The sequence below is a fragment of the Macrobrachium rosenbergii genome, chromosome 2, assembly GCF_040412425.1.
Source record: "Macrobrachium rosenbergii isolate ZJJX-2024 chromosome 2, ASM4041242v1, whole genome shotgun sequence".
Taxonomy (NCBI): domain Eukaryota; kingdom Metazoa; phylum Arthropoda; class Malacostraca; order Decapoda; family Palaemonidae; genus Macrobrachium; species Macrobrachium rosenbergii.
In genome coordinates, this window is record NC_089742.1 from 51,154,271 (window position 1) to 51,176,460 (window position 22,190).

The 22,190-nt window shown below is 33.4% G+C and overlaps 1 protein-coding gene across 5 annotated transcripts in view; it reads left to right on the forward strand.

The window, feature by feature from the left end:
* LOC136846698 (potassium voltage-gated channel protein Shaw-like) overlaps positions 1–22,190 on the forward strand; it is a 152,467-nt gene that overhangs the window by 112,603 nt on the left and 17,674 nt on the right. For all 5 annotated transcript variants that reach the window (XM_067117776.1, XM_067117797.1, XM_067117787.1 and 2 more), the window contains exons 3-6: positions 7,002–7,240; positions 11,237–11,386; positions 15,252–15,384; positions 19,717–19,896. In XM_067117776.1, the coding sequence (XP_066973877.1) occupies positions 7,176–7,240; positions 11,237–11,386; positions 15,252–15,384; positions 19,717–19,896 (528 nt within the window). In that variant the 5' untranslated portion in view covers positions 7,002–7,175. The remainder of the gene's footprint in view (positions 1–7,001; positions 7,241–11,236; positions 11,387–15,251; positions 15,385–19,716; positions 19,897–22,190) is intronic.

Genomic DNA, 22,190 nt, shown 5'->3' on the forward strand with positions numbered 1-22,190 from the left:
ATATGTATATATATAAATATATATATATATATATATATATATATATATATATATATATATATATATATATATATATATATATATATATATATATATATATATATATATAAAGTTTACAGACATCATGCAGGAGCAATCTGATATTAATAATCTAATATCGATTAAGTAAAGAAAGGAATCAACACTGCTCAAGAAAATAATAAAGAAAATGTGAAAAACAGGAAAAACATGGAATGAAAGATATAAACAGAATAAAAAAAATTAAGTCTGGGCAAATGCAAAAATTATGTAATGAAATTAAAGGAAGATGATGAAACGTGTAGAAAATCCTGAATAATAATAATAATAATAATAATAATAATAATAATAATAATAATAATAATAATAATAATAATAATAATAATAATGATAATAATAATAATAATAATAATAATAATAATAATAATAATATTTGGAAGCTAACTACCGGTGTCAACGATCTTTAGTGACTTTTTTTCTTTTTGATTTCCAAGTTTACCTTTATACATTACATGTAAAATTCCTCATTGTGACTGAAGATGAACCCAGATTAGGGTTCGAAAGCTTTTAAAAATATCACACGAGACTTAAACTGCTATATTATTGTGGACCCTTTAGAACAATAATAATAAAAAAAATAATAATAATAATAATAATAATAATAATAATAATAATAATAATAATAATAATAATAATAATAATAATAATAAACCTTACCCAGTGATTGTAATTCTGTGTTGTTCTTTTAAATCTCGCCCTTTATTTTTATTTTTTGCTTATGGATTTCACTGAAGTTAGCTCTCTCTCTCTCTCTCTTCCCATTATAAACATCAATCATTCCAACATCACCACTGATTCACTTCAGCATCAATCTTCGCTTTTCATTTGTCATCTTCCGGAATGGCATTCCTTTCAATTCCCCCCCCCCCGCTATTTTTGCGCGGGAATGAATTATGTATCAAACCGAAGGTTCTAATAGATTTGTGGATTCGTAAATATTACTTAAGAAGTTGGATCGGAATTTAACATTTCTTTGACCCACCATTTATCAGCTAATTTATTTTTCAATTATTTAATCAATTATTTTTCATAATTGATTATTTTATTTATTTACTCATTAATTGTTCATTTACTTACTTGTGTAGTAATTGGTCCATTTATGCTAGTGCTTATTTTTCATTTATATATTATTTTTAACTGAAAAGAGCAGTTAAGTTAAGTATACCTTAGTTTTACCAGACCACTGAGCTGATTAACAGCTCTCCTAGGGCTGGCCCGAAGGATTAGACTTATTTACTGTGGCTAAGAACCAATTGGTTACTTAGCAACGGAACCTACAGCTTATTGTGGAATCCGAACCACATTATAGTGAGAAATGAAAGAGCAGTTGCGTGTTACAATAGCATCTGGATTAATCTGATTAGAGAATGGCGATTATTTCAAAATCTTAATTGACTTTTTGCAGTATTACAATTAATAACTTGAGATATGACCCAGGACGAAAAAATTATCCACATCAGTTAAATTTAACACCACCCCAGAACGCGCTGGTGGCTAGACGGAGCAAAATAAAGATTTCTGTAACTCACATCATAGCTTTGATGATCGTTCTGGGGAATATGACAAATGACTCGAGGAAAAGGAACCCGAAAAATTTCTAAACTGAGAAACGATGTTACTCGAGACTCCATATTAATGATCAGGATCTGCGAAGCGTACACAGCGCCACTTTTCTCCGAGACCTTAGAGATGACTGTAAACGATCTGCTTTCGTGGGATTTCTCGGGATGGTAAGTCCAGAATTTTTCAGGGATTATTTGAGGTTTTTATATTTTATATATATATATATATATATATATATATATATATATATATATATATATATATATATATAATATATATATATATAATCCTCAAATAATCCCTGAAAAATATATGTATATGTATATAATATGTATATGCATATATGTATATACATATATACATATATTTATAGATGTATATATATATGTGTGTGTGTGTGTGTGTGTGTGTGTGTGTGTGTGTGTGTGTGTTTTGCGTCAGCACGTGCATATATCCGGACAAAGACATGAAAAAGCACACACAGTAGCCATTACCCAGATCATTCTACCTGGAGCAACAATTTCTAAACGGTTAAACTATAAAAGTAGTCAACATTTAACATGCTTTAGTCAGTTAAAACTGATCATGTCACGAATAAGAAAATGTAGACCAGAATATAATAAGAAATAAAAGAGGAATTCGCCATAAACGCTAAAAAGGAGGGGGCGGAAATGGTTGGAGATGAATGCTAAGATCGCACCATTTTTCATTTTGGTTCAAAGTGTATAGTAAGTGAGCATTTGTCTTGAATCGCGGATGAAAATGTTTGTGGGATTGACTCCTTGACGATCACAAATTGGTGAGAAAGAAAGGGAAACGATATATTTACAATTCTGATGTTCATTTAGTTTTTTATGTTGTTATAGGAGAAAAGAATACACAGTTATGTATGGATACAAATATAGTTTAAAATAAATCTATACAAAGAGCTTTCGGGAATTCGATCGATTTCCGTTTTTAGGGAATCGAACAGATTCCGAAGCTCTCTGTATAGATTTATTTTTAAATATATTTGTACCCTTACAAAACTGTGGATTTATTTATTCGTTTCAAGACTCGTGCTACTTTGAGTATTTTTTAATGTTGTTATTGTAGTTACAAAATTGACACAATTGGCGTTACGTTTCTTGCTAAACGGTATTATATTTCTAATGGTTAGCTTTTTCCTTGGAGCATCAGCTTCTGTTGAAGTCTCTCTCTCTCTCTCTCTCTCTTTTGGACTGGAACCCAGCAAGTCATTTAACTCCCCTGGTTCCTAACTCACAACTGAGGCCAACAAGGGCACAACGGATTTTTCAACCACTGAAACCAAAAGACGCCAATCTCCCTCCCTACCTAAGTTTGGTCACGTACCATTTATACTTTGAATTTGTAGTTCTCTATTAACAGACCCCTATGCGTAATTTATCATGCTAAACCCGCTGTCACAACAATGTGTTACAAGATTTTCTGTTTGGTTAGTTGGACATTTCACAGAACTAAAACATTTCGCTGCAAATTCCGACTTACTCACACGTGTGGTAGAGGCCATTAATTTTAAAGATGATTTCACCGTTTCCTGAAACGCTGACTCAGCTTCTTTTTTAAATCCTTTCCGCGGAAAAGGTAAGCTATTTAAGGAGACCAGTTATCCATGCCATAGAAAACGTATAACTTTCAAGTTGTGAGAATTAGCAAACAAGTGACAATTATCGGCTCGTGAGATACACATTACTAGATAAGACTCTCCGACATCGACGTTTCACGAATTCTCCCAGTCGAAGAAATCAAATTAAGCGATAAAATTGGATAAAGACTCATAGACGAAAGACAAATCAGAGGCGTACATTTCGTCTGAATACTGGCAGCCGAGATAACCAAAGTGTGGGAGGGAAGGGAAAGTATAGGCAGCAGTATTTATGTCCCAGCTGGTGGAGTTCCGGAATAGTGTTTATAAGGCAGCCAAAGTTTATAAACATAGATGGAACCTTCGCTCAGAATGATGGACGAATGGTAAAGGGAAAGTTTGCCCTGAAAACTCGTAGAAGAGAGAGAGAGAGAGAGAGAGAGAGAGAGAGAGAGAGAGAGAGAGAGAGAGAGAGAGAGAGAGAGAGTATAGCTGATAATGGTAAGGATACAGAAGAGGTAGCAGTTTGTGAGTAAATGATTGGGACGATATTTGAACTGTCTTTGAAGACAGAGTGGGAATCCTCGAAGGGACTGTTGGGCCAACTCTCCTTTAGGGAGGTAAAGTGTGCATGTTGAAGGCGAATCAAAGAGAAACTGTCAAATATGCTGAGATGACCTATTTTCTCAGTATGTGTGGTGCAAGAAGAATTTTAAAAATGGGAAATATAGAGATGCGTAAAATTGGTAAAAAATATTAGATAGTTGAAAAGCAAGAACAGAGTATTCTAAGGATGGTTCGGTCGTGCAGAAAGAACAGGGGGCGATAGTTTAGTGAAAAGAGCCACTAATGCGGAGGTGTTGGGAAGGAGGAGGAGAGAAAGATCACGAAGACTCTAGACAGAGAGGTGGGGTGCTAAGTAGTGGAAAGGAAGGTCTCATGACAGATGTATGAAGCAGCTAATTGTGGAAGTTTCTACACTGGAGGTTCATCCATGATTCCCTGGTTCAAGTTTGAATACGGCAGTGACCGCTGTGTTGTTTTTCTATGTAACCACCCCCTGGTAAGGGGAACTAATAATAATAATAATAATAATAATAATAATAATAATAAATAATAATAATAATAATAATAATAATAATAACATTAATAATAATAGTAATAATAGTGTAATAGATAATAATAATAATATTTTAGAAATATATTTTATACAATACATATTTCCAAAATATATATTTACACCTATACCAATGTGGATTTCTTCACCATTTTAATGGCTCACGCTATTATGAATAATAATAATAATAATAATAATAATAATAATAATAATAATAATAATAATAATGGAAACAGGTTAAACGCATTCACGGTTATTAAAAAAGCTTATGGGCATAACATATAAATGAATAAATGAGAAAATAAATTAGCAGTAAAACATAATCTACATATTTCCTTTCAGCTTAGAGCAACAAATGAGGTTCAGCGATTAACAAACCTACCTTCAGTAGATTTTCTCTACAGTTAATAAAAAAAAAAGTCTTTAACCTTTGGTAAAAGAAATTGGGGGTTCAATAGGCTAAGCCTTGTGCAAGAGCAATTACTGACAAGTATTGAACAACACAGTTATGGCTATTCTCGACTCCAAGAGAGCATTATCAAAAATAAAGATTTTTCTCTATTACAAACGAGCGAACAGATTGCCTTTCAGTTCAAGGGGTATGGGAAGGTATATGAAATTACTTTTATATCAGGTTTGTTCTGTGCAGTGATTGAGGTATTCCTAGAATAAAAACCTGTTTCGTCAGAAAAAAACCCACTTCTGTGAATGGGAACTGTTACAAAACTGCTAATGGAATATACACTGAAATCATTTTAAATTCCCAATAAAGCGAGAGGGTATGATCACTAGCGGGTCCAGAAAATTTTCATGGGAGGGACACCAATTTTCACATTGTATATATATATATATATATATATATATATATATATATATATATATATATATATATATATATTTATATAAATATATATATATATATATATATATATATATATATATTATATATATATATTTTTATTTATTTATATATTTTCTTTCTATATTTCTCATTTATGTTATTATTATCTAAATCTTCAATGCTATTATTTTGTCACTATTTTCATGGGGGCACGTGCCCAGGTGCTCCCGCCCTGGATCTGCTAGTGGGTATGATTTATTTTATCCAGTATATGGCTTGTCATCTTACAGTTTTGGGATACTGTGCTTTTAGTAGCGTTTGATTACTCCAGACATTCTGTCAATATGCTGATTTTTCCAATTTCTATACCCACTAAACTGTGGTATAGTTTCTAACCAGTTTAATGATAAATAAAAAGTTTTTGATGGTGGCTTCACCTTTAAAGACATATATCTTTCCTTTTTTTCGATTTTTATCATTCAGAACCTGCAGTGAAGGTTTCCGGAACTCCCACTTTATCTCTGAAGGTTCAGAGTTGCGTAATACAATGTAAACTATAATGAACATACACCCGTTGCTTACAATGAATGACAGGTGTCATTCACAAGTAGCAAGATACTATGTTCTGAGTCCATTAACATTTCATTTCTGAAATGTTGCGAATTGAAAAGTAAAGTGGGTTGACAGTGAATTAATGACGCAGCTTCTAATTGAATGAAAAGCCACAAGGGCCATTGTTCTTTCAACGTAACGTAAAGGTTAATATTATGCTTGCAGAGCAAATAAAACAATAGAAAAAACGCGCCGAAGTTTCTTCGGCGCAATCGAGTTTTCTGTATAATCAAGGCCACCGAAAATAGATCTATCTTTCGGTGGTCTCTGTATAATTCTGAAGCTTTAACCACGGCCCGGTGGTGGCTTGTCCTATATCGTTGCCAGAAGCATGATCATGGCAAACTTTAACCTTAAATAAAATAAAAACTACTGAGGCTAGAGGGCTGCAATTTGCTATGTTTGATGACTGGAGAGTGGATGATCAACATACCAATTTGCAGCCCTCTGGCCTCAGAAGTTTTTAAGATCTGAGGGTGGACAGAAAAAGTGCGGACAGAAAAAAAATGCGGACGGACAGACAAAGCCGGCACAATAGTTTTCTTTTCAGAAAACTAAAAAAACAAGGGAAGTAAAATCTTAGAAAAATATTAGTGACTAAAGTTCAGAAGATATTCTTGAATTAGGTGAATCTAAAGACTTTGTTTCCTGGACGAAATGGTTGAGATTTCCCCAGTATTGCGGTAATTAAGAACACTCTCACTAACAACCAAGAACCCCTACCCCTAAACCACTCCCTCAACCCCAAAACCCCATCTCTCCCCCTTGCCAGGTACTTTGAAAGCATTAAAGGAAGCGGTTTCAGTGATGAATTAAGGAAATTGTGGATATGTATAGATGTCGTAAAGCATTTTATTACACGTGAGTACAAAATTGTGAAATTGGAAGAATGTGGAATTTGCTAAGAAATTCACAATCTTGTGAAGAAAATTTTTTCGTGTAATAAAAATCCACAATTATATAGTAAACTACATAACTATGTAAAATACAAAAGCCTTTGTACTTTACATAGTAATACAGTTTACTATACAAATGTAGATTTTTATTAAAAAAATGTGGAGTTTATTAAGAATGCTTTTAACATACCTTCAATAGTTTACCTACTTGTAATTCAGAGCTGAACACCAGGCCACTAAAACTGCTTGTACGTTTGTCATCAAGCAACACCTCCTCTCCCCCTACAGGATGAGGATGAGCACGACATCAGAGACCAAACTCCCTTCAAGATGGTGACGAAGTGACTACTACACGCTGAATGTCATGATAGGTGGCAGCACAGGAGGTGTCGTCTGCAAGTGCCCTCGCCCTTGTAGAATGACTTCAGAGCCCAGAGGCTACTGCTGCTGTTCCTTCTGCTGATGCCCCTCGAACTATCCATCATGGACGGAGAAAACAGAATCATCCTCAACGTTGGAGGTATACGGTAAGAAAGGGCTGCGTCTTCTTCTTCTTCTTCTTCTTCTTCTTTCTCTTGTTGTTGTTTTTGTTGTTGTTGTTGTTGTTGTTGTTGTTGTTCTTCTTCTTCTTCTTCTTCTTTTTCTCAGTGTCAGTGGTATGCCAGGGCTCTTATGATGGTCTGAAATGTTAGAGGAGAAAAAATAAAAGTTCATTAATCAGATGGTGATACGGATACCAAAACTCTATTGGTAATTTGTGTTCTTCTTCTTCTTCTTCTTCTTCTTCTTCTTCTCAGTGTCAGTTATACGCCAGGGCTCTAAATATGATCTAAAATGCCAGAGGTGAAAAAAAAAAGGTCCTTTAATCAGATGGTGATACGGATACCAAAACTCTATTAGCAATTTGTGTTCTTCTTCTTCTTCTTCTTCTTCTCAGTGTCAGTGATACCCCAGGGCTCTAAATATGATCTGAAATGCCAGAGGAGAAAAAATAAAGGTCCATTAATCAGATGGTGATACGGATACCAAAACTCTATTAGTAATTTGTGTTCTTCTTCTTCTTCTTCTTCTTCTTCTTCTTCTTCTTCTTCTTCTTCTCCTCAGTGTCAGTGATACGCCAGGGTTCTTAAGATGATCTTAAATGCGAGAGGAGAAAAATAAATGTCATATCGTCCTCGTGATACGGATACAAAAACTCTATTGGTCATTTTTGTTCTGTCAGTTTTCTTCTACATATTTCTAGTCTTGACGTTGTTAAATGTTTTATATTTCTCATATTTTACCTGAATTACTGCGATGGGTTTCCTTTCTTGTTTAGTAGTCTTTAATTTTAGCGTTTTTCTCATGCCCATAGTCTCAAGGAATAAATATTTTTGAGAGACAAAGACTAAGCTTATTCAAAGAGAGAGAGAGAGAGAGAGAGAGAGAGAGAGAGAGAGAGAGAGAGTCTGACATGTAAACCAAACACCAAACAAGAATGCCCTCTCAATTTTTAGACCCCGTCACTGTATTAAAGATTTTTAAAAGTAAATAATATATATACAGTATATATGTGTGTGTGTGTGCGTGCGTGCTTGTGTATTTTCGAACATTAAACCATTTTCTATAACAAAGAAATATTGTTAGGTTTTACTCCTGAGAGAATATGAAATGTGATAAGATATAAAAAAAAATCGGTTATTATTCAAATAAACAGCACAGAAAGATCATCATCATCATCATCATCATCATTATCATCATCAAAGGATATATCCATAAATTATTTGCAGCACTTATCAAAAAAAAAAAAAATGAGGATCAAAAGAGACTCATTACAAACCAACCACTTTCTCTGTCCCCAACACGAGAGAATAATTAGGCTTTGTGGCAAATGGAATACGCGTTTTCGTCTTAATTTGGTCCCTTTTATCCGAGGGATACTGCGAAGTATAACGGCGGATGACAATGTCTGAGCTTTGTGTTGCCATGGAATAGACAAGTACCCTATTTGGCTGACTGTGATGTTCCTGCATCTAAAGCCGAATCATTTTAGGTATGAATGAAGTCGTTCTTTTAGGCTTTAGTGTACATCAAACTTTGAATTTTACCTCTTCGAAATGGGTGAAAGTAGTTTTCAAGTTTCATCAGTCGAAATAATCATACAAACCATGGAAATCACACAGTTTTTTCCTTCCTAGAAATCATGCAAATTTTCCCGCTATTTCAGACACTGATTTGCATACTTATATGAGCAGTTAAAGGATCTCACATTCTTTTAGGAGTAACCTTCAAATGATTGAATTAATGAGTGAATAGACAGACAAATGAATGAATTAATTAAATAACAACAATCCAATATTCTTCTGCATTTTTCCAAGACACCAAATTACTCTCAACAGAAAATGACGTGAACCAAAATTCCCTACCAAAACATATATAAATATAACCGGAAGCAGACTTCAGTTTTCCTGTTTTCAAACGGTGTCTAAAATATATGAACGTTTGCAACATTTACTTGCGTTACAGATTAAATGAGAGCAAGTAAATAAACCGACCTTTGCCGGAAGTTTCTTGAATATTAGTGCTTATCAAATTACTCAGCGAGTCTTTCACGGAAGCGTTCCGGATTTTGAATACTGATGCCAGCCGGGCTTAAAAGTAAATTCATTCGAATGTTGATTCTGCAAGGTGACCTAAAAAGTCTTTTTTTTTTAAGTTTTCTTTTTCATTCAGGGCAATAAACAGATATTTGATTTTTGCGTTGCTAGGAAGTTAAAGTAATAAGTTTATATAATTGCTAGGCGATAATGTAGCAATCAAGAATATATTTTGAATGATAAAAAAAATTTTTTTATTTTCTTTTTCATTCAGTGCAATAAACAAACAGATATTTGAATTTTTCGTTACTAGGGAGTTGAAGTAATAAGTTTATACATTTGCTAGACGATCGTGTAACAATTAAAAATATATTTTGGATGTTAGAAGAGTCTTTTTTTTATTTTCTTTTTCGTTCAGTGCAATAAACAAGCAGATATTTGAGTTTTTTGTTACTAGGACATTGAAGTAATAAGTTTATATATTTTGAAAATGTGAAAGGGAATATCTGTGATATTTGCCTGACGGTCATGTAACAGTCAAGGATATATTTTGATGTTAAATAATTTGTACTGCTACATTAGTGTTAGATAAAGTCAGCTTCTCGTTATCTCCCACATCGAGTGAATATAATTCAATCAATCAACGATTTAGAGGGAAAATAACACTTTTCTTGAAACTACTTTATATATTTCAAGAGAAATGCTACTAACTTACGTCAAGAATATGTTTTGGATGTTAAATAATTTGTACTGTTACATTAGTGTTAGGTAAAGTCAGCTTCTCGTTATCTCCCACATCGAGTGAATATAATTCAATCAATCAACGATTCAGAGGGAAAATGATACTTTTCCTGAAACTGCTTGAAACATAGAACCACGTGATATATTTCAAGAGAAATGCTACTAATTTACGTCATACACTTTTAAATGTAAACTCTGCTATGCCATGTTCATTAAAAGGCATATTATTTTTGCTGTTTTAAGCATTTGAATTTCCTCCTGTTACATGATTTCACTAAAAAATATTTTCCACATGCACATGCAAAAGAACGCTTATTTAGAAACGAGGTTCATGACTTGGAAATACATACAGAATTAATAACTTCTCCTCCTAACTTAGAAAAAAAACATAGTATTTGGAAGTTTGTTGAGATGAACGACAAGTTCCTAAGAACTTTTAATGAGGAAAAAAAACAAAAAAAAAAAACAAACACACTTTGACAAACGAACATGTAGAGTCTTACGGGACTAATGTTATGAGTTTGTCCTTAAACATAAAACCAGTGATTTGGAAATAAAAAAAAATTCTACAACAAAGAACACGAGAGTTTTTATTTTTTTTAGGAAACTAACGACGTGAATAGTTCAAGGTAATGTAATTTCTCACTGAAAGTAAATAAGTTAAAGTCTTTGCTGAAGTTCACGGCCAACTAGAAAACAGTTCTACGAAAAGTTCTCCAATTTTTCAATTTGTTAATGGAGCTGTTATACCTGAATAGTTAACTTATTCTTGAATACTCATACATACATATATAATATATATATATATATATATATATATATATATATATATATATATATATATATATGTGTGTGTGTGTGTGTGTGTGTGTGTGTGTGTATAATAAATAATATATATGTATTTACATATTTATATATATATATATATATATATATATATATATATATATATATATATATATATATTTACATATATATATACATACATATATATATAATATATACATATATATATATATATATATATATGTATATATATATATATATATATATATATATATATATATATATATATATATACACACACACACTATCCCTCCTATATACGAACACGTTATAGATGAGCCCACATACACACACACCCTTTAACATTAAGAGTCCATCGCTCCAAACTTATTAAGCCTCCCACAACATTTCCGCTGGCAGGTTCGAAACGTATAAGGCAACACTCAAGAAGATTCCGGCCACAAGACTTTCGAGGTTGACGGAGGCTCTCGCCAACTATGACCCTGTGCTTAACGAATACTTCTTCGATAGACATCCAGGTGTCTTCGCTCAGATCCTTAACTATTACAGGTGAGTGCGTCTGAACATCACTTACCTACCTTTAGTCATTATTATTATTAAATTAGTTTCACCGGCCCATTGTTTGAACACCGTTTATATACCTCCTTTCAATCATTATTATTGTTCAAATATTTTTACCAGGCCACTGGGCTGATTATCATCTCTTAAAGGGCTGGCCCGAAGGAGTTGTTTTTACTTATATTTTTTTTTTGGGGGGGGTGCGTTTGTCCATTAATTTACAATTTTTCAAAAATTTTATAACTCATCAAAATAGTTTTACCAAGCCACTGAGGTGATTATCAGCTCTCACAGAGCTGGCCAGAAGGATTTGTTTTTACTTATATTCCTTTTTGTAGGGGGTATTTTGTCCATTAAAATACAGTTTTTCAAAAAGTTTTATCACTGAATTAACTGCAAATGTTGAAGTACCTATCCTTCAGTCAAGAAAGGATACTTTACATACCTTGAAACCTTTCGAATTAGTCCATGTTCCCTACTGTTTCTTCAGTGCATCGTTTTATACACTAAATCTCCTATACCATGATTGCATAAGCTCTTAAACAACATTAAGGAGTGATGGAATACGAGGCATGGTAACAAACTATATGGTACAGTATTCTTTATGTAGCGTTAAATATTGGTAATCAGTCAAAACTGTTTTATTTTGAGCTGTTTCTATTATATCTTTCGCATGTGTATTCAATATTATAGATATATATATATATATATATATATATATATATATATATATATATATATATATATATATATATATATATATATGTATGTCTGTGCGTGATGAAATGTGTAACTATCTTATACATAGTTACCATGAATTATGTATATATATAATATGTATTATATATATATATATATATATATATATATATATATATATATATATATATATATAATCATGAAGCTACAAGTGTCGCTTAATATCAAATTCACGCTACCTCGGGAATATCTCCGATGGAGAATTATCACCGAAGGGGAATTTATAAGCTCAGCGGTAACGTCGACTGGAGTTGCTGGATAAGTTCTGTGTCGAGGGTTCGTGACCCGGCAGTACCAGTCCATTTGTCACTTATAAATTCCCCTTCGGTGACAATTCTCCATCGGTGATATTCCTGAGGTAGCGAATTTGATTGTATTTATAAATCATGAGTGTGATATAAATCACGGTGTGATTAATAAATTACATATATATATATATATATATATATATATATATATATATATATATATAGAAAAATTCTAAATCAATCTTGCTCTCACACGATGATATAAGGTGATATCAGTCAGATCAACTCCAGCACCTCACGACATAAGAAGCCCAAAAGTCGTAGTAGCTTCGAGGTCCAAAGTAAGTAAATGGTGGGAGGACCGGAAGTGACACCGTGGAAAATTGCCTGAGGGATGATATCGATGCTTTAATAAAGCTTAGAGCTTAGAAAATCCCAAAACAAGCTGATCCAAGGAAGTGGGATTTTGATAAAATAAAAAAACAAGCGATTTTTGTGGTTTCGGGGTTTAATCATGAGCCTGACATTTATAGTTGTTAATTATGACATTGTAATTGGCTTTAAGTTATGACATACTAATCAATCTTTATTAATGACAAGATAATCAGTTTCTTTAAATGTTCGGGTGTTAGTGGTTATCATATCTTACGTTCAAGCAATGTCTTTTCCATGAGAGAAAAAAATGAATCTATCAAAAGATATAAGCTAGTTTGGTTAAAAAAAAAATTATCATCTCAGTCTAACTGCAAAATTATTATTTAGTCTATTGTTTTATTCCCAGTAAAAAAAACTTATCTAACCAAATATTACCTTTGTTTATGTGAAAATGATCATCCAAGAATTTCACATAGCGAGATTTGAACAAATTTTCTTTTTAAAAAATCCAGTGCATGGCGAATTCTATGTACCAGTAAAATCATAATACTTTATATATATATATATATATATATATATATATATATATATATATATATATATATATATATATATATATATATATATATATACTATTAGATACCACCCAGTTTGAATGAGGTCCTTTTAGTAATTCTACTAATATACAGAACAATTGTGTATGAGAAAGTTAATATTAATATATATATATATATATATATATATATATATATATATATATATATATATATATATATATATATATATATATATATATATATATATATATATATATATATATATATATATATATATATATATACATATTGATATCCTGGATGCAAACACAGAAAAATAAGAATAAAAAGAGAGTGTTTAGATAAAATGCAAAGTATACCACCACCAAATCATCAATCAACTCACTGATATATGTGTGGTCAAAAGACCATGTTACTACGAGAGAAACATGGCAATTAAATTCAGTTTTCTGGGGAAAAATGATAATGGGAGCATGCAAGTCAACACATTGCCAAAGGAGGGAGGTGAGAAATTAAAGGAGAGAGAAACGAGGATGTTGTCAGAGGAGCCTAAAAGGAGATGACATACTGTAGGAGTTCTTAATATATATACGTATATATATATATATATATATATATATATATATATATATATATATATATATATATATATACATATATTTATATATGTATATATATATATATATATATATATATATATATATATATATATATATATATATATATATATATATATACAGTATAAGGATAGATAGATAGACAGACAGATTTTAGCAAGGGAGAAAAAGTATTCACAGCAGATATATATAAAAAACAAAGCTAAAATCGAAGATATTACTACTCGCTGAAATAAAACTTTCAATTTTATAACTGCTATTTTTAATCAACCTTTCAATGATTTATATATTTTTTCTTTTTAGTTTTCGACATATTTCTAGATGAAATTTTTAATTATGAATCAGCACCCGTTCTCCTCTTTTATTAGGAAATATTTCAAAATGCCATTTAACCCTTCGTTGGGTGGTACTGAACTGACATAACATTCAGTTATCATGACATTCACTTTTTATAGCTTTAAATGGACGTGACCTTCAAAGCCTGAAGTGCTGAAAATGATTTGAAGGTCATGTGTGTCCTGACGCGAAATCATGTCACCGTCCAGATGATTAGTTTTGAGTAACCCAGTAACGATGTGAAGCGTAATTCCGTTATATTTTATGTCAAATTCATGTTAACGTAACTTGCCTATAAAATGTGGAACTTGGGTGAAATTAATGTTTCACTTTTATATATAATCGAAAATCGTCCGTGAGACGAACGGTGATGTAATGCTTCCCAGGAGCAAAAAAAAAAAAAAATTTCATGTTAAACTTCCGTAAAAGTTGCTGAAACTTCTGGGAGCACTCAGCGAGGTATTCTTTTTTTTTCTTCTTCTTCTTACAAAACGGATACCAGGTTACATAAATATCTGGAACACTACTTATAAAGAATGAAATGGAATATAAAGTTTAGTCAAAGTCCAAGCACTGGGACCTATGAGGTCATTCAGGGCTAGAAGGGAAATTGAGAGTAGGTAGGTTTGAAAGGTGTAACAGGGTGGGGGACCTCGCAGTTGCACTATAAAATAATTGTTAGGAGAGGGTTGATAGCAAGATGGAAGAAAGATAATATGACTGGATTACAGTAAAGGAATGAAGGGGGACAGCTAGGGGCCAAAGAACCTTAGTAATGCCTACACAGGGCACCCCGTGAGGTGCACTGACGGCAATACCCCCCTAAGGGGGCTACTGATACAGAGTAATTCATAGCAAACGTCCCTATCCTTTATAAGTAATCACAATAATAATGAGTTCTGATGAACTGACACCCCACAAAAAGAATTTTAATCATTATTCCATTTTCTTGTTCATCCTAAAGGACTGGAAAACTCCATTATCCAACTAACGTCTGTGGTCCGCTTTTTGAAGAAGAGCTGGAGTTCTGGGGTCTGGATTCCAATCAGGTAGAACCATGCTGCTGGATGACTTATACCATTCACCGGGATACTCAGGTGAGTAAAGCTTCAGTGCACACACACACACACACACACACACACACACACACACACATATATATATATATATATATATATATATATATATATATATATATATATATATATATATATATTTATACATATATCTATATATATTTATATTTATATATATGCATATATATAATATAGATATATGTATATAAGTATATATATGATAGTGAATAAAAAGCCTAAAATTAAACATATTTTCAAAGGTGTCTTTAGATGTTGCATTTTTATACAGCAATAATCCTAATTTTGAACATTTACCTAGAATATCTTTGGTAACTGTATGTATGTATGTATGTATGTATGTATGTATGTATGTATGTATGTATGTATGTATAGATGCATGTATGTATGTGTGTATGTATAGACGTATGACACACGACACTCATCTCGACTAAATTTGGTATTCCTGAAGTACAAGACTAGCAGCTTCCAAATCTTATTGAAAACACAGACTTTTGCTTTTAGATAAAACTGAAAATATAACACTGATTTTAGTTTAAGCATGAATAAAGATCATCTCTCTATCCGGGATTTGCTAGACAAGTTTTACTGTCTGTCCTGTACTACCAATTTATATGAAATAGTCACTTTCTTCTTAAATATGCTGAAACTCCGTAAGGTTGCATTTGTATGAAATATAGACTGCACTTTGGTTTGCCCGTCCAGCGTTTAAATTAGCTCATTATGAATTATAAAAGAGCTGACTGAGCAGAAAACTGAGAGTGTGCTTTTTTTTGTAGAAGTTCAATGCCTCCTGAATGTAAAGTAATTTACAACCGCCAGCAATTTTAAGTTTCTTTTAGGGAGCTCTATTATTTAATAAGAGAAATATTCAACAGACTACATTATTTTTTCATCTGAGTGGAGGAAATACATGCAAATGTTTAGTTTATATTGACAATGACTTCCGTCATTAATATTCAGTGCTGAAGAATTTTTGTTGGTGCAATTCGTTGTTAAGTCTTGCATAATTGCTAATTACAAGGGAAAAATCTTTTATGAAACTTTACTGTTCTCCGTAGAAACAGGTAAAAAAGAATTGTACTTTATAACAATGTTATGTTTAGGAGACAGACAAAAAGTTATTATTCCACACTACTGAGATACACCTTTGTATCGTCATATATATATATATATATATATATATATATATATATATATATATATATATATATATATATATATATATATATATATATATATATATATATATATATATATATACAGTATATATATATATATATATATATATATATATATATATATATATATATATATATATATATATATATATATATATATATATATATATATATATATATATATTAGTGTGTTTTATGTTTTCATTTTGTCTACTAATGCAAGCAAACAAAGAAACTATTGGCAGAAATTTTGTGTGCAATATATGCAAAGCAAGAAAAGTTGAAGAAGCAAAAAAAAAAAAAACTGGAGATAAGACTAAGTAAAAACTTAATATCGATCAGAAAATAATACCGTGTTTTGAGCAAGACAAGGGAGGCATAAAAAAAAAAAAAACTAGAAAAAGGGTGTATGTCCAGGAAGTTTTAAAAGAGGACAGGAAGGCCTATAATGAGAGGGGGTTATCGGGGCGGAAAAAGTATTGGAGAGGAGTTCCTAGTTCGTGGAGCGTGAAAGTGACTACAAAAGAAAAATAAAACAAGATGAGTAAATAAAAGAGTTAACGGGGGTATACCTCATTGACGTACAGCTGATGAAGCTTCTATCTGTGTGTGTGTTTGTGTGTGTTTGTGTATCTACACAGGATGTGATAGTGTGAAAGGTCTTAAAGCTGAGAATCCATAATTATCAGCAGGTGAATAACAATCGCGGAATAAGTAAATATCACTTGTCTGAATACAATATAGATTTTTTTTTTGCCAAAGGCCAAGCACTGGGACCTGTGAGGTCATTCATCATCGAAAGGTAATTGGAAAGTAGGAAGGTTTGAAAGGTGTACCAGGAGGAAAACCTCGCAGTTGCACTCTGAAACAATTGTTAGGAGAGTGTGGAAAGTAAGAGGGAAGAAAAAGAATATGAACGGAGGTACAGTAAGAGGAATGAAAGGGGTTGCAGCTAGGGGCCTAAGGGACGCTGCGAAGAACCTTAAGTAATGCCTACAGTGCACCGTATGAAGGGGCAGTGACGGCACTACCCTCCTACTCTGAAGCTGCCTTCTCTTCGGTAATAATCTTTTTACCAAAGAAATGACGCATTTTAATTATAAGCTCAGCAAATACCACCCAAAGTCTCATAATTCATAAGCCTTCACATGCAAATAAACCTTCTACTAATTACTAAACCATATTTGCATATAACAACAATTAAAACAATTCAGACCACATTAAGAAACCCCCGTAGTGACGTAGTGCCGTCAGTGCACCTCAAGGGGTGCACTGTAGGCATTACTAAAGGTTCTTTGCAGCGTCCCTTTGGCCCCTAGCTGCAACCCCCTTTACTCCTTTTACTGTACCTCCATTCATATTATCTTTCTTCCATCTTGCTATCCACCTTCTCTTAAAAATTATTTCATAGTGCAACTGCTAAGTTTTCCTCCTGTTACACCTACCAAAACTACTTACACACAACCATGCTTGGCCTTTGCCCAAAACTCTATATTCTAAATTATATTCCATTTCCATTCCATTCCATTCCATTCCACATTAAGAAACATAACAGCGGAAACCTTTTGCAAGTTATTTTGCTCATACTGCATTTTTCATGTCTATAAGCTTTTGTCTTGAATTAGCGAGGATTCGTTTGCAATAAGAACAAAATGTTATTATTTCTCTGCAAAACCTCCTTTCATTAAAGTAATGGAATTATATGCTGTGATTTAAATATTCATCATTTCGCCGCCGGCCTCCAGCCTCCGAGCTCAATCTGCAGAAAAGGGGAAAGGAAAGATCGTATTTTTATGCAGTAGTAACCGTTTTTCCTCTCTCCGTTATTTGAGCTAAATTCTGACCTCCGTTCATCATTTTTCCTTTGACTTAGCAAAGTATTTTTTAATGCATTTAGTATATTTCGTAGTTCTTTTTTAAGCTACGCTTTTGCTCGAGTTGAGAGAGAGAGAGAGAGAGAGAGAGAGAGAGAGAGAGAGAGAGAGAGAGAGAGAGAGAGAGAGAGTTTACTCCAAATTTCATTTTTTAACTGTTGAGACCAATATATTCATTTCAGCTATCCACGCCCAAATTTCATGACAGCGGGCCATAACTGCCGATTGATGTAATTAATGAAGAATCAACATAAATTTGGAAGATAGGCAGATAATAAAACAATAAAAAATATAAACCTTCTGTAGCTGTTTCTTACAAATCATTCCTTTGTATCACCCAACATTTCTCTGTCTCCATCGCTCTAATCCTTATCTACCTCCCCAATCCATCGTTCTGATCATTACCTGCCTCCCCAGTCCATCGCTCTAATCCTTACCTACATCCCTAATCCATCGTTCTAATCATTACCTGCCTACCCAATCAATCGCTCTAATCATTACCTGCCTCCCCAATCCATCACTCTAATCATTACCTACCTTCCCAGTCCATCGCTCTAATCATTACCTACCTCCCCAATCCATCGCTCTAATCATTACCCACCTCCCCAATCCATCGTTCTAATCATTACCTACCTCCCAATCCATCGCTCTAGTAATCATTACCTACCTCGCCAATCCATCACTCTAATCATTACCTACCCCACTCCATCGCTCTAATCATTGCTTACCTCCCCAACCCATCGCTCTAATCATTACCTACTTCCCAGTCCATCGCTCTAATTATTACCTACCTCCCCAATCCATCGCTCTAATCATCACCTTTCTCCCTAATCCATCGCTTTAATCATTACCTACCTTCCCAATCCATCACTCTAATCATTACCTACCCAAATCCATCGCTCTAATCATTACCTCCTCCAATCCAGTCCATACCTCCCAATCAATCACCTTCCCCAATCCATCGCTGTGATCATTAACTACCTCCCCAACCCATCGCTCTAATCATTACCTACTTCCCAATCCATCGCTCTAATCATCACCTATCTCCCCAATCCATCGCTCTAATCATGACCTACCTCCATAATCCATCGCTCTAATCATGACCTACCTCCCCAATCCATCGCTCTAATCATGACCTACCTCCATAACCCATCGCTCTAATCATGACCTACCTCCCCAACCCATCGCTCTAATCATGACTATCTCCCCAGTCCATCGCTCTAATCATCTACCTCCCCAATCCATCGCTCTAATCATTACCTGCCTCCCCAATCCCTCAGGCAACGTTGGCCATACTGGACAAATTGGACGTGGACACGGACGTCCCGTCGGAGGAGGAGATAGCCAGAAAATTCGGCTACGAGGAAGCCTACCTCAACGGACGAGTGACCTGGTGGCAGAGGACCAGGCCGAAGATCTGGTCGCTCTTCGATGAGCCCTATTCCTCGTGGATGGCAAAGGCAAGTGGATCTTATAGGGACTCCTAAAGAAGTGGTCTACAATACACAAATGTATCGTGTCTTCCACATGCAATTGCTCACACAAACAAAACGTTAATTATAATTTGTTAGTAATTAGTCATATAAAACAAATGCATTTTGCTAATTATTATTATTATTATTACTATTATTATTATTATTATTATTATTATTATTCAGAAGACGAACCCAATTCATACGGAACATGCCCATCACAGGGGCCATTGACTTGAAATTAAAGTTCCCAAAGAACAACACCATAATATTCTTTGGAAGCTTGAATTTCAAGTCAATGGCCCCAGTGGCGGGCTTGTTCCATATGAATAGGGTTTGTCTTCTGAAAAATAATAATTAGTAAAATTTCTTTGTTTTAAAATACTAATGACTAGAAAATTGTAATTAACATGAATAATTGTATGAGGAAAACATAATATATATGTATTCTGTTTTCTATGTGTACAAACGAATAGCTTTCACTTAGCAATCAAAATAAATCGACGGTTTGATGCCTTGGTTTAAATGAGATATGTTTTTGCATTAACTGAAAATATAGTTATTATTCCGTTACTCTGAAAAGCTTCAGTAGAACGAATGGTGAAGAATCAAGTATAGTTAATAGGTGTTTAAAATATTATCTCTGCGTTCTTAATCATAGAACATTACCAAGTGACGTAAACTGCTTCCTTCATTCTCGTATATGTATGAATTTGAAACTAAGTTCGTTTTTTTGCTCCGAAAAAGCGAAAATCATCTTCTGGAAAGATATTACAATACATGAACTCGGGAAGGCATTACAAAAGGCACAAGAGTGCTTTGTATAGAGAAGATTTTTTTTTTTTTTGATAAAACGTTTACCACCCGTGATGAAATAAATTGCAAAAGGACAACTTCTAAAGCATAAAGGACGAAGAAAAGGTTTTCTTCTTCGGTAAAAATTGCAAATCGTTTACCACCCGTGATGAACAAATTGCAAAAAGGAAAAACTCCTAAAGCATAAAGTGCAAAATCATTATGATCTCCGCCACAGCGAAAGGCAGCGTGATTGTTTTATGAAACAATGGCAATGAGCTTTATGAATTCGGGTATTCTTGCAGTTAGCATAATATGATGAGAATAATTACGGAGCAGTAAGCTTGATCATCGCAATACGGATAATGCATGTTGCAACATATCAGAATCATTGCTTTACATGCGTCCAGTCTTTTGTAATATTTGCAATACGGACAACAAATGTCAAAAATGCGTAACATATTTCAAAATGAAAATGTTTTGACTTTAAGTTGCGTATTTGTCAGAAAAAACTAACCATAAGTTGTTCACAAAGTATAACAGATGGTATAATGAAGAAAAAGTGTTGAAATAGGTTAAATTTTGTGTTTCAGTATATATAACTCTCATAATAATTATATTAAGGTTCAATGGAATATGATTGGGTTTTGAGATTTTTGGAAGTGAGCGCTCAACGCTCTAGTACTTTAGGTGGTATTATAAAAAAATTTATTGCAATAAAAGCTAGAGAAAATGCAGTAGGCTTAGTGGAAAGCGAATTAGTACAAAGAACCATTGCGAGTTTAAGAATAATCACTTATTTACATTCGTATACAATATAGTCCCAGCAACAGGCAAAGTAGAAAGGCCTAAATTAATTTCTGTTTGAAATCCATCAACATTTTGTTCTTTCTAATTTCAAAGGTTTTCACCACGTAACTTCCTCTCGAATATTCAGATTCCCCGTCAACGAACGGCGCCAACTGCCTTAGAATAATTCATCGCCAGAAACTGCGTAGCGTCAGAATCAGTTGTAATAAAAATTCGAGGGAACCTGATCATCACCGTCTTAGCGTGTTTGCGAAAATCTTCGGGGGAGGCCACAACACGTTTGCCGAAGCGTAAACCGCTATTAGAGGATACGTAGACTCGCACATTACAAGACTTCGGGGTATAATAGCAAGTAATTGGCTCCCGTCCCACGGAGGGAGGTGTGTGAGAAGAAGCTGGGTGATAATGGGCCAATTATGTTTTCTCATTTCGCCCCCTCAAAGTCATTACATGCTCAGAGCATGAGAACATGGCGAAATTTTGTTATTGCGGAGATGTTTTCGGCTTAGAATTTTGCATCTCTATCAGGAAATGCGGGCTTGGACTTGCGTTTCGTTAGAAAATCGCGAGGCGGTTCAGTAAAATACATTAAAAACAATGAGAGACTCGGGTAAATCCACAAAAACAGTGTAAATGTAATATCTTCCAGATTAATAAAGTAATACCGAGTGCTTGTA